Raw genomic sequence first — 14,850 nt, forward strand, 5'->3', positions numbered from 1 at the left:
AATTGCGTCTGAAGGTAATACAGTTCTGTCAACATCCTCCAAGGAGTTTTCAGAGGTACACAGGAAGGAAAAGCTAAAACCAAGGGATAATTTCAGTGTAGGAGAGGTCACAGGCAGTGACCATGAAACTGATCCATCCTCTCTCTATTCTGATAAAAGCCACTGATAGTAGATATGAAAGTTAGAGGTACATGAGACTCAAACCCACTTCAAGGACCTTGAAATGCACTGCCACATGCTCAGAAATAGAACTTAATTTGGTGATCTTTATTTCCAAAAGGCAATCACTGCATTTAATGTAATGGTTGCACAAGAGATACTGTGAGCAATGTCCAAGTACAGAGCATGTGCTGCTTGTGAGTCTTAACACAGGCAGTTAAAAGAAACATAAGCATCATCCGCTGAAGGATGTGGTGGTATACAATAAACACCATATACATCATAATATAGTTTTGCAATATAGCATGCCTTTTTTGTTCCAAGTCTTGGTTTTCTTCATAAGCTTTGACATTTTTGTTGTTCTTAGAAGCATTTTTAAAACACATGTAGTCCTTGCTTTTACTGCATTCACACTAGCCTAGAGCTGCGCTTAGTAATGTGAACACTAGGATCAGACAGATAGTGTGCATACACAGATAGTGAGTACTTTAACATGAGGCTTGGGAGTGTATGTGAAAAAGACAATGTGAGCATCATAATATCACTGTAATACAATCAGTGGCACAGTTCACATTTTTTATGAATATGGTGTCAATTCCATACACGGTGACTATGAAAATGTATTGTATTTTGTGGGAATAATATTGTAAGCTCAGGCAGCCACCAGCATGGCTGAAAGCTGCAGCCAATGCAGAAGTGCCTTATGATGCAGTACCACTAGATGCTGGCTGCAAAAAGTATCCAACTGCATAGAATTCCATTCAAAAAGTCCCAACACTTCTGCAGGAATACAATTTTTTTCACATTAAGTTTGGTTCTGAAGAGCTAATTTCCCTTCTTCTGTGCGTCATCAGGGTGAGTTTGAGAATCCACCAAAGAGGTATTAAGGCGTCTAGAGAAGTATGTTTTGGAGCATGTTTGCTTGATTTGACAGGTGTCTCAACTTATGAAGCATGTCAGCTGTGGTGGTTGCCACTTGCTTGTCTCAACTAAGGTCCATCCAGGCTCCTTACGCTTTATTCAAATTTGGATTTTCCAGGTTGTGGATGATGACTAAACCCAAATCCAAGCTCCAAAATGTACCTTCAGGAACTTACGGTGACCTATACTTCCATGGTTTTCAACAGTCTGTGGATATGCTTGAATCAAGTACGACGACAAGTACACAATACATTCTTACAGTAACAGCACTGCGCTTTATAATCTCAAACCCATCCATCACTTCATTGGTGTTCCGTGTACAGTATGGAACAGTCTTGCATTATGGCTTATCTTCCATTCTCTTGTCATTCATTTTCATAGAGCGCAGGTGCAGTCATTGTACCCTCATCCTCTCAAAGTGTGAATGCAGCACTTGTTAGACAATGTCAACAACAAACATTAGGACAACAAGCCCTGAGATAGTGTTCAAAGAGGTCATGATCTAGGTAGCATTTTTGGACATTGTACTGAGACAACAGCTTAGCTTGGGGACCATGCACAGACAACATGTGGCATGTTGTGAATCGTTTTCATTCACATTTAAATGCACATTGAGATAGGCAACATGGAAAAACAGCATGACAACAAACACATAGTGGAAGTGTTACATTTAAATCAAACTTCTCTCACATGTTACTAATCTACTCTTCCACAGCAGCTTTTTTTGTGTTTATTTTATTTTATTTTATTTTTTTGTTCATTATATTTGAGTAATACATATGGAGTCACAGCACCAAGTTGGAGGTTCATGTACACATGTCAGACCTTATTTATAACACTTCCAATCATCTCATTGCCATCCATTAAATGTGACACTTAGGGGAATAGGATTTTATGTCACATTGAGCGGTGTTATCTCTATCTCATAACAATTCAATATGCTAACACATTTGTATAATTTTGAGTATTATTATTTTTTACTCTGCTATGTCTGCTTTTATCTAGGCCCCAATCTCACACCAGCACGAATCTGAACTTTCCTGGCTGACAGCTTGTACAACTAACACATATTGGATGTGACTGACAGCCTCCCTTTCTATGTTCAAGGATAATTCCAAATTACAACTAGGGTCTAGTTGTAATAAATCTGAAAATGATATAATTTTGGCCATCATTTTTATCAGAGATGCTGATATTATACCTATTATACCTAGTTGCTGAAATCTGGGACCACGTCAACATCACTACAACAAAGTCCAACGAGGCAAGGCACAAGAAAAACAAATTCTGTCTTTCTAGATATCAACAAGGGAAAAGTCTTCTGTCAGACATTAAAGGGGAGTTATTCTGCCACACCATCAGCAGGTAAACTTTGCTGCTTAAATTAATATTCTGATACTATCTCGAAGGGACCAACAAAACACAAAAAATACACATTGGACACAAAGCAATAAGGTATGAGGAACAAAAAACAATGTGCGGGCAAGTGCACACACAAGTTAATACTGACAAAGTGTTAACCAACTGACAAATCAGCAATCGATTTCAAAAAGCAAGTCATAGACTGAGCGAAACACAGATCATCCTCCATCCCGTTACATAAAAAAACACCTTTCCAGATGTGTTAAGCGCCAGCTATACTCCAAAATGGATGTGAATATGGACAAGATGACATTTCTTTTCTTACCACACTGGGTGTCTGCAGAGTTGGCTGTGTTCATAAATGTGTGTTGGTATGTACGGTCACGCATACATTTTGGTCTGCAAGTAGATCCTTGTGGCTATGCGGACACAAAAAGTACATTTTGTGCTTAAATTAACAACAGATGTCACACTGGTAGGTTTATCCTAGGATATACGAGTGAATCAGTGGTGGTGTGATTCCAACAGACACCTTGTGTAATGTCTAGATCTGTGCACAATGTGCAGAGCATACAGAACAGACCTAAAACTGTGGCAAGTGCTTAAGAGCCACGCACAGTTGTGTTTATTGTTGTTGGTTGACATGTATGCTAACATGAAGCAGGAGGTATTGAGTGAACAATTCAGTGGAGTTGGTAAAACTTTGTATTGAGTGAACAAATACTGAGGGAACAAATTTGCTTTCCCCCATTCTTCATTGATATTATGCATCTGGAGCTCAGTAATTACTTTGTTCAATAAGTACAACCCTATCTTCACTGAGAGAAATAATGGCCAAAGCTGCGAAACTAAGTCCCAAGTTGTTATCTTTTAAACACCTATTAGCTGACATCTTTCTTTTTAATATGACCATCATTTGGCATAGAACAATTGCAGAAACCCTACCAGGTCTTGCATTCATACAACACAATGTGTGTCAATCAGATCCATAGGGCACAGTGAATATGTGAAAATTACAGTACATAGCACAAAGGGACAGGTGTTGTCCCTGCTTAAGCACACACAGGAATAAGGGAGACCTAAGGCACTAATGGTGGTATTTAAAACCTCCCTTTTGTAGGAGTACACACTGTCTATGGGCCCATCTGAATATGCAGATCTTTTGATTGAAGTGTTTTGTCACTCTCATTCTCTTTGGTCTGCTCTGGAATAAACCCATTCTGAGGCTTGCAAGCTTCCACAAACAGTGGAAAATCAGACAAGCTATTGTTGCACTCCTTGTCTTCATTCTCATCCTCTCCTTCGTCTTTCTTTTTCCCTTCATCTGCAGTGGGTGTGCTGCAGTCGAAAGTGGGAGTGCTACAGCCATAGGCCTCGCTATGAGGCCGACGAGCCTCATCCGGGATGTTTTTCTTCAGGTCCCGATTCCTATTGCGCTTGGCCAGCTTGGTGACAGAGCTCAGGCGGTTGAAAATGTTGTCCTCAGATGTGGTCTGGTGGTTGGAGCCCCGGTCACACTGCTCGGCCCCCCGCAGCCGAAGGTTGTTCAGCTTGGTGTCGATGCTCTCCTGGGAGGAGGTCTTATAGCTGTTGGTGTCCAGGCTGTTGAAGATGGCGCGGCGCTCTGGGGAAAGCATGTCCAGGGACACAGCCCGCTGGTCCAGGCCCAGCTGCCGTCTCTCCATGCTCCGGATGGTGGCGGCTCGCTGCAGCTTGTCGTGGACCTCGACACTCATACGCCGACGCGTTTCCCGGAACTCTGCTCGCACATTTGCTTTCCACTCTGCTGCATGAGCCTTGATCTCTCCAACCTTGGCCACAGACAGTTATTACAAATCAGTAAGTCAGTTATCAGACCATGTATACTTTGTTAAACAATAATGCTGTAGCATAATGATCAGATCCTTTTCAAGATAAATAAAGAGCACTAAGTAATCCATTCAATTTTAGCAACCTTGACAGCCAATATAAGCAATGACTAAACTTAATCTCATCCAAATCGGGTCTGTCACACATTATATCAATGGTTCCCATTCTGAAGGTTGGGACCCCTGCAATTGATCATGAGATGATTAACAGGGTAGGAAAGAAACTATATTTCTGCAACACAAAATTATGTATTTTTTGCTTTCTTTCTTGTGAATTACCAGATCATTTTACCTTCTCAGGTCTCTACAAATCATTGTAATGAATCAATCTGAGACTGTTTACAGCTTGTAAGCACACTTTATGATCTACTGCATTATATAACAACGCAAATCTAATTAGTTCCCCTATAAAAACACAAAGCATATACAACTAATAAGTTTAAATTCCTTCATATTGTATAAGAAATGGTGGCTGTCAGAATGGTGCCTCACACAAAAGCATGATCACATGCAGTAATTTAACCAAGTTCTGTTAGAGTGCTGTCATTTTTTATTCTAAATTTGAATTTTTTTTTTTGAACGTGGGGAAAAATTAAATGTTCAAACTATAATTACTTGTTCGAATTCAAAATGTAGTCTATAAGTGCAACAGACCGTTTAAAGAAGTTTGCTTTGTTGTCCAGCAGAGGGCACTCTTCCCAGCTTGACCTATTGCATTCCCTGTTGACCTATCAGTAAACTAAGCTAATAAATGAATGAATTACATGTCAGCTCGAATTTGTTCAAACGTTACTTTTTTTTAAGTGACAGCCCTAGTCTGTTAATAGTACAACTATACGAACTGACTAGATTAACATAAATTTAATCAATGCAAACTTCTGTAATGGATTAATTATTCTAATCATTTACCAAGCAGGATGTCTATTTGTTTGTTCACAAAAGTTGCTTTCTTCTCTGATTATCATTAACTGACTATTTTTAAGTATTTGGCTGTTGGTTCAGACAAATAAAGCCCTTTTAAGACATAACCAAGTCATAATCAATGTAATATCCGAGAACAACCAAAACCGAAACCAGTTTTTCACCACCTGTTACTTTGTAAGTACACAGTAATGCTCTCTTAAACCCCATCTCCATTAACATAACATATCTGTATCTAGATACATTGTCTGAATAATGACATATGATCAGTGTTATCAGCATTATTCACCCTGTATTGTGATTTGATCTCAATATGCAAATTAGGTATAGGCACGTCTGGCAGATTTGTCAACAAACGGGGTGCATCACAGGTTAAAAGAAGTGATGTGGGATAATCTCGAGAGACCGCTGTGATGTGTAAAGTGGAGGTCATGTGACAGACAGAGACAGCAAAAGGCATCTGTAGGCTACTTTTGAGCAGCTTTGCAAATTAGGCCAATATTAGTTATACTGTAAGTATATATCCAGAAACAAATCAGATTACATGTTAATACCAGCCGGAGATATGGTCTTAATCTCAAAATGTATTCCCAGAATATTCCACCAACCAAAAATTTGCTGAGAACTGTGCGGGGTTGATGACTTGTGATAGGATTGGATAAGATGTCATATATGTTGACATTAATAGCCTCAATAATCAATCAATTAGTAAACAAAATAATTAATCAATTGTGTATAATAAACACGATTATTGGTTGTATCCTTATTTGGTAAGTGATAAATCAGAAGATGCCATAGCTTGCCCTACCCTGGTCAGGAATATAACATGAGTATCAACATCTTCATCATCATATCAGTAATAATCATTCCTTACGAGAGCATACCTCTTCTTTTGTCTTTTTGGACAGCACCCTCAGCCAGTCACCAATCATGTTCAGCACTGCAGCAAAGTAGGCCAGACCACCCAGGATCCAGAACCACACTAGTGGTCTGTACCACTTCCGATATTCAATCTTCCGGTCTCCCCCTGATTAGAAAACAAGAGATGAATGAATGAAGACATGTGCATCACTTTGCTGCTGCTCTCCCTCTGAACATTTCAAGGTATGAAGCTCAGACAATGAGAAATTCATAGATGAGTTCATTGTGTTTTGTTCTGTAGACACAGTCAGCGATCATCTTCATCATAGGTGATGACACTGTCAGCCAACACAGGCTGTGTAGTCAACGACTGCTTTTCACATTAACTGAATGTCACAACAGCGCAGTGAGGCCTTCATCCAACACACATAAACCTGTCTTCCACGGAGACATCATCAAATGAGATTAGAAGAGAGTACAGCCAGGCCTGTTGTAGAAAATAAAGGCATTGCTATCTGAGCATCATCATGCATAAGCTCTGAAATTAATATTGACTGTGTGTAGAAGCTGATTTGCATAGTTTTACTATTAAAAAGGAAGGTTTGTGGTTGTAGAGTGATCCACATATAAAAACACCAAAGCACTGACTGAAAAGTGTCTTTACTTTCCTCTGCATCGGGTTCATGAACTCAATCGAGAACTTACCCATTCAATTTTATTTAGATAGCGCCAATTCAAAACAGAAGTTATCTCACTGCACTTTTCCCATAGAGCAGGTCTACACAGTACTCTTTATAACATTATTTACAGAGACCGAACTTTTCCCACCAGAGCAAGCACTTTGGCAACAGTGGCAAGGAAAAACTTCCTTTTTAAGAGGCAGAAATTTTGAGCAGAACCAGACTCAGGGTGGGTGGCCATCTGCTGCTGAGCGAGAGAGTGAGAGCATACATTAGCACAATGCAAATTCCACATAGAATTTTTAAATAATAATAATGTAATGGTAGTGATAATATTAATAAAATAATAATAATAATAATAATAATAATAATAATAATAGGAATAAGACTAATAATAATTGTAGCAGCGGTTGTCAAGTAGGAACATGGGAGCAGTAGGAGGCCTGCAATCATAACTCCAGACTCTGTAGCTCCAGAGGCAGAAATACCTGCTGAAAGTGACTGAAGGAGAGAGGAGAGAGACGAGAATGTACAAAACTACGGGAGAGAGAAACATGCATGGTGTAATGGTGTGGGGGATATTTTCTTGAGACACTTTAGGATCCTTAGTACCAACTGAGTACCATTTAATTGCCACAGCCTACTTAAGTATTGCTGCTGACTGGCACAACATACAAAAGTATCACCATGCTCTCACCAAAGTGAGACATTTCTGGATCATATTCATTCATACATTGATGGCATACTAAGTGCTCATCAGTCCAAGGTAACAAATCACTCATACACCGAAGGGAGCAATTTGGGGTTCAGTGTCTTGCTCAAGGACACTTCAACAAGTGGGCTGGGGAAAGCCGGGATCACTTTCCTGAACAGCTGAGGGAAGGACGAGTGTCCAACAGCCACATCACCTCCTGGATGATTGCATTACAAGGCTATGATGTTGAGGTCAAATACGCTCAGAACCACAAAATGGCTTTGGGTCAGGGCCTGACTGAGTGCCAGCACTGAGACTGTGAAGGGCAGGCAAACCCCCAGTCCCTACTGGTCACCATGCCAATGCTCCCTTCAAATCACCAATATGCAGAGATTGCTGCATTTCTTATCATGCTCCACCAAGCTGCCAAGTTGGCTATTGTGCAGCTGGTGATTTGTTCTAACTACACCCATCACAGCTTCACCGCTTCATCACTCACTTCCCCACTTGGAAGGAGAACGGCATGAGAAACGCCTGAAACAAGGAAGTCAAACACTCCAAACTCTTCCTGGCTTGCGACCGACTTGTAATGGACCGCATACTGGAAGAAAATGAAGGGTCATTCCCAAACCTCTGGCCTCGACAAGGACGGTAACGACAAGGCCGACCACCTAGCTAAGCTGGGTGGGGAACAGGGTAGAGTTCCTGAATGAATGGCTCCTGATTTCCCACAGTTGTGCAGTAAATGCCATCACCTGTCGGCAGACAAGGGAAGCACAAGAAAACCCTCAAGCCTGGACACAGATCCTGCACCTGGGTCATTAACCCAACGACGACGACTTCATTGGAATGCAGGAGCAAGGCCCAGCTATTCAAGTTATCCGACAGCTGGTTTTAAACCCTCCACCACCAGGGGTTCCATAAAACCTCTCAACTGTGTCAACCAAGCTGCAAGTTCTCTGCCTCGACCAGGTGCATTTCAAACTAGAGAAGGGCTTGCTGGTTTACACCTTTAATGATAGAGGACCAGCCTGTTGGGTTGTACCAACAGACCATAGGGGGGTCATGTTTACACATCCTGTTGGGGGCCACCGGGGTTACAAAACCACTCTCCAAACTCTCCAGCAGATGGCTTACTGGCCAACAGTGGCTCGCGACACAAATGTCCAAGGATACCTGGTCTGTTGCCAGTTTCAGCCATCTTGACCACTGGGCCATTCCCCCTCTCCAGAGAAGGGGGGTCACATTCCCCTGATCTCATCTTCAAGTCGACTGGGTCGGACCAGTCCCAAAATCCTCTTGTGGTAACAAGTACCTCCTCACTATCACGTGTGCATTCTCCAAATGGGTCGAATGCCTCCCAGCACCTTACGACACAGCTATGACAACCACATTCTTGCTGGTGAACCACATGTTCAGTCCCTGGGGGCTACCCCTTTCTGTTGATTCAGATTGAAGCACCCATTTCACCTCCAGTGTCTTCACCACCTTATATGACATCTTTCGAGTGGAAGTAAAATTTCACATCCTGTATCACCCTCAGTCATCCGGTCAAGTAGAATATGCCAACCATGTAAAACTCCCATTGGTCCTGATGGCCATCAGGTCCACCCCACATCGCTCCACAGGAGTCACACCCTATGAGATGATGACTGGTAGGGAAATTAGTCTTCCGCTGCACCTGTTGTATCACCCAGAGGACATTATTTATGTTAGTTTTAGCCAGTGTAAAAGCTAATAACTGTGCTTTATCAAACCAAAGCCCAGTAACATGGCTGTTGAATGTCAATTTGCTGCCGGGTTCCTGTGTGATAAAGAGACAGCTATTGTGTTTTACCATAGCATTTGAGATCTCTTGTACCTTACTCTGTGTGCTTTCCTTTCTCTCTCCTCTTCACTAACCCACACACATTTACACGTACATATACACACCTACACGTTCATATACACACCTACATACACATCTCCATCAACCCAGATAGCATGGTAGCATAACGTGGTAGCATAGCATGGACATTTTCTACGCTACACTGTATTCCTGCCCATTGTTTTTCCTATATGTTTTAACTTGGTAAAAGTTTTCAGTCATCGGATGTATGGATCTTAAGTGATTTTAAGCTGACTGCAACTTGACGTGGTTTACTGGACTGTCTCGACTGCTGCTAGCTTAGCTAGGTTTGTTTTTAGCCCAGCGGCTATGCTAACCGGTCGCTGTAACTAACGATTTTAAGCTCTTTAGCACGTTTATGGACTTAACTGTGGATTTTAAGCTTTGAAGCACTCTCACGGATTAACTGCAAGCCTGATGGCTGAGTGTGGATCTTGTCACCTTACCGTCTCAAAGCTGAAGAAAAGTATCGCCTGTCTGGAAGCCGAGCTCAGAGAAAAAAACAAGCTCATCCTGGAGTTCTCCACTGTCACCTCGCCCCAGGCAAAACATCTTGCAGTCCTTAGCTCCTCTGGCTGCGCAAGCCGGAATGCGACCATCCCTTCTCACTCCCCTGACTGCTCCACTCCAGAAGTGAACAATGATCCCACTCTTCTGTGGCTCTGCTCCATCATTACTGGCGCCCTGGAGCATGAAGCTGTTTCAGCTAAGCCTGAAGATCCGTGGCTCCTCATGGGTGCAAAACCCAAAGCAATGGCCATTTCAACTCCGTGCCGAGCCCCAGTGGATGCACAGTCACTCGTCGGCGGGGTGGAGAGAAGGCTCCGGTGAGTTCGACTCCATGTCAACCGGAGCACTGGACTGTAGCCTGTAAGGACATGGTTCAAAGCACCCACCTCCTCCACCTTCACATTAGGACCTCCCGCTGGACAACAGGTTTGATCAACACCCTGGATACGCAGGACTTTCCTCCACACTCCCTTTTTCCAGCAGTGAAGTCTTCCTCCTCCTCTCGCTGCAAGTTACTGAGAAAGGTCGTGATCAGGAGAACCTCTGGAGGTATCATTCGTCCTGAGACGGCAAAGAACACCTCTCCTAAGAAGGACTACGCTGATAGTTGGAGATTCCATAGTAAGGAATATCCTCTTCGTTTATGCGGTCACACACCGGGGAGCTACGACCCCCAACATCCTCGAAAAGCTCCCCGGATTTCTGGCTGCACTCCCGACGACTATCACGAAAATCATAGTCCATGTCGGCACCAATGACACCGCCCGTCAGCAATCGGAGCTGATGAAAGCAGACTTCATCCGCCTCTTTAACCTGCTCAACAGCACCGGAAAGCATGCTTTCATTTCGAGTCCAATTCCTACACTGGGTTGTGGAATTGGCCGTTTTAGCAGGATCCTTAGCCTTCATACCTGGCTCCAGTCTGTCTGCAGTACCCATGATGTTGGTTTTATTCACAATTTTAACTTATTTTGGGATCACTCTTCCTTGTTTGCACAAGATGGTCTTCACCCAAACAAGTCACGTAGTCGCATGCTGGTGGCTAACCTGCAGCACGCTGTGCTGTCCTCCTCACGTAGTTGACTATTTACATCACCTGTTTCCTCTAGCTCTTCTTCTTTCTCTTCTCTGCCCACCAAAAACAGCCACGCATCCTCTGCTGTCACTACCTCCCCCCGTGGTAATTTCAGATAGGTCCTTAATACGAAACAGACACAGCCGACACAGCAATAATAATAATTTAATAAAGATCCGGGCCAGAACCCTACCTCCATTCTCAACCTCAAATCTGAAGCAGCACAGACTTTTTAAGATGGCTCTTCTCAATGTAAGATCCCTCTCTAACAAAACGTTTATTTTAAATGATTTGATCTCTTCTACTGAGTTAGATTTTATGTTCTTAACTGAATCCTGGTTACGTCCTGGTGATCACAGTGAGCTGGCTGAATTGTGCCCTCCAGATTATGACTACTTTAGTTGCCCTAGGGTTTGTGATCAAGGTGGGGGCCTTGTTACTGTCTATAGGAAGCATTTAAAGTGTGACCATAGCTTGCAATGATTTTTCCTCCTTTGAAGTGCTCATGTTTAAACTTGGTGGCCTCCTCCCGGTCATATTTGTTATTATTTATTGCCCCCTTAAACCAGCTGGCTCCTTCTTGTTGGAACTCCCTGAGTTTTTACCTTGTCTTGTTTTAAATTATGATAGAATTTTAATATTCATGTTGATGACTCCCCTAATGCCCTTGCTGCTGATTTTTTAAATATCACTAACTCTTTTAACTTTCAACAACATGTGTCTGGCCAAACTCATTCCCGTGGCCACACCTTAGACCAAGTCTTTACTTTGGGCCTGAAAACTCCATCTGTGGAAATCAGGGACATGTTTGTATCTGATCACCTATGCATTGTTTTTAACTGTGAATTAGAGGCTGCTAGTACTGTCTTATCCTGCCCTAAGTACACATGCATCCTTAATGAGAATAGTGCCTCAAAAATCTGTACACTGTTAAATTCTCCTGGCAATGTGTTTCCCGATTCCTCCAACACCAATGATTTGGTAGATTATTTTAACTACCTGTGTTCTTCAACCTTAGATCTCATAGCTCCTCTGAAAAATAGACCAAACTCAAAGACTAGAAAACAGCCACGGTTAAATGACAGTATTCAAAGCTGTAAAAAGGAATGCAGAAGAGCAGAACGCAGATGGTCCCCAGGTCCACTTTGTGGCCATGAAAGAGTTATTAGTCCTTTTATAATAGGAAGGTGAAGGATGCAAGAACATGCCATTTATGTGCACTTATTTCTGCCCATCAGCACAACCCCAGATTCCTATTTAAGGCTGTGGATCAGTTAGTTAACCCAGTCTCTCCTTGTGCCCCTGCTGATTGTGATACCGATTGTGAAAAGTTTCTTTTGCATTTTGCTGGAAAGGTGGAGTTAATAAAATCTGATATCACCCCTAATGCTGCCTTTTTAGATGTGGATCACCCGCTCAAAGATTCTTTGAGCAATTTTTCTGCTGTTACTATGCCTGAACTCGCAGACATCATGTCTCTTATGAGAGTATCCTCCAGCCCTCTGGGACAAAATCCCAACTACGTTTTTATTGGAAGTTATGGATTGTATTGCGCCCCTTTTACAAATTATTTTTAACAGCTTGCTGTCTACTGGCTGCATCCCAGATTACTTTAAAACTGCTTGTGTCCAGCCAGTCCTAAAAAAACCTGGGCTAGATCCCACCCTTCTGGATAACTATCGCCCAATCTCTAAACTGCATTTTATTTCCAAGACTCTCAAAAAACTTGTATCTAAGCAGCTTCTTGCTGCTGTGGAAAACAATAATACCTTTTCCAATCTGGCTTTTGTCAACACCACAGCACTGAGACAGCCCTTCTCAAAGTCACTAATAACCTTTTAATGAATACAGACGCAGGCATGTGTTCACTTGTCTTAATCAAAAAACTTTGACACAACTGCAGGCTGTACAGAACTCAGCTGCTAGGCTGTTAACCAGGACCAAGAAGTACGACCACATCACACCTGTTTGTTTTAGGATTGATTTTAAGATCTTATTGATTACTTTTAAGGCTCTTCATGGCCTGGCTCCAGACTATATTTTAGACCTTTTAATCCCTTAGGAACCTTTACGTAGTTTGAGATCTTCGGGCAGGGGTCTTGTGTCTGTTTCTGAGTCCAGGATGAAAACTAAGGGGGACAGAGCTTTTGCCATCAGGGCCCCAAGGCTCTACAACAGAAGAAATTAGGTTGTCTGAGTCAGAAATTAGGTTGTCTGAGTCATTAGGTTGTCTGAGTCAGTGTCTTCGTTTAAGTCTCTTCTCAAACACATTTTTATCTGAAAGCATATCCTGATTTTACCTGAACTGGCTGTTAAAATACACAAAAGCAATAAAATTATGTATTTTATTTCTTTTTATTTCATCATTCACTGTGGTATTTTATTTCTCTTGTTGTGAAGCACTTTGTACTTTGTGCTCTATAAATAAAGTTTTATTATAATATTATTATTTTATTATAATATTATTATTATAACTAGCTACGCTCCACGCCATCTTGAGGACAAACAGAGCTTGTCCTCCATTTTGGCTCTCTTTTTTTGTTTGTGTTACTCAGGCCTGCCCACCATTTTGGATCTGTGCGTGATGACCACTCACGTGGTCATGTCTGCCATCTTCCTCACATCCCCCTCTCTATTGTCCCACACATACACAAGCACATACACTTAGATACACATACACACACACACTTTAAGCATACAACAATCAGCAAGCATGTATTGTCTTTCGAGTAGATGATAGTGGTTTGTTGGCTTAAGTTATTGATTATTAATCAGTGCTAAAGTTAAATAAATTCTATTGTACCTTAAAGAGCAGTTGCATGTGGTTATTTTGTGTATGTGTTGCAATAACAGCTGGTTGTGATGGTCAGTGCTCGGATTCACCCTTCGCTGTCCACCATATTCATGTAAGATAGTACTTTAAATATTATTATTATAAAGAGTACAGTCTAGACCTGCTCTATAGGAAAAGTGCAATGACATAACTTCTGTAATGAATTGGCATTATATGATAAAATTGAATTGAATTGAAATATCTGCATTTCTAAGTGGATTTGGTTATTGGTCCCTGATTCCAGGGTGGTTCCTCGTAATTATTAATATTAATTGATAATATTAATAATCGTATTAATATTCACAAATATTGTTGATATTTTGCTAATAACCAAACCTGCCCTACCTGAATCCCAACATATAAAAAAGAAATAGAATTTGTATCAGACTTGGACGACATTTAGGTCATGATTTGAGTTGCTGACATGTTCTGATGTATTTATCAAAGATTAATAATATATAAGAAACAAAACAGGTCAGGCATTTCTATGAATGACAAGGTCTCACCTGCCACATAGTCACCTATTCCAACTGTTGTCAGAGTGATGACGACAAAATATGTTGACTCCAGAGCTGTCCATCCCTCAATGTGTTTGAAGATCACAGCTGGGATGGTGACGAACAAGATGCAGCCAGCCAGGATGAAGAGGAGGGTGGAGGCCACACGGATTTTAGTCTGACTGATCTGGTTGTGTTTATTCTGTGAGACAAAGTCACACAAACACAAAATATAAGCAGTGTAAGCAATAATACCTGTCTCATTTTCAACAGGGTTCTAACTGGTTGAATTCCTTGGCGGCAACCCTCTGAGAGGGGACTTTGATGAATCAGTCACAGGTGCTTTATTATCGCATCAGCATGAGCACTGTTCAATGTATATGGCCATGAGGGGGGTGAACCTGGAAGTTCATTAGTTCAACAGGGGGCAGTCACCCCTGCAGTTGGTTTCCTTTTATTTGTACCGTGGTGGAAGTCTACTCTGTTTTCTATTTTTGGTTTGTTAACATTTGTGCCTGACAATTACAAGTGAACTAAGGTTTTTAAACTTTAAAGACATGTGGACTCGCATGTAGTTCATA

At 41.6% G+C, this 14,850-nt stretch overlaps 1 protein-coding gene across 1 annotated transcript in view; it reads right to left on the minus strand.

Annotated features, from left to right (window-relative positions):
- Positions 1 to 246: 246 nt before the first annotated feature.
- The window catches only part of kcnk10a (potassium channel, subfamily K, member 10a), a 70,060-nt gene continuing 55,456 nt past the window's right edge, over positions 247 to 14,850 (minus strand). Inside the window, exons 5-7 of the mRNA XM_044169712.1 lie at positions 14,279 to 14,471; positions 6,116 to 6,258; positions 247 to 4,253 (exon numbers count right to left, since the gene is read on the minus strand). Coding sequence (XP_044025647.1) covers positions 3,576 to 4,253; positions 6,116 to 6,258; positions 14,279 to 14,471 — 1,014 coding nt within the window. The 3' untranslated portion in view covers positions 247 to 3,575. The remainder of the gene's footprint in view (positions 4,254 to 6,115; positions 6,259 to 14,278; positions 14,472 to 14,850) is intronic.

Source organism: Siniperca chuatsi, linkage group LG16 (genome assembly GCF_020085105.1).
Source record: "Siniperca chuatsi isolate FFG_IHB_CAS linkage group LG16, ASM2008510v1, whole genome shotgun sequence".
NCBI classification, from domain to species: Eukaryota; Metazoa; Chordata; class Actinopteri; order Centrarchiformes; family Sinipercidae; genus Siniperca; species Siniperca chuatsi.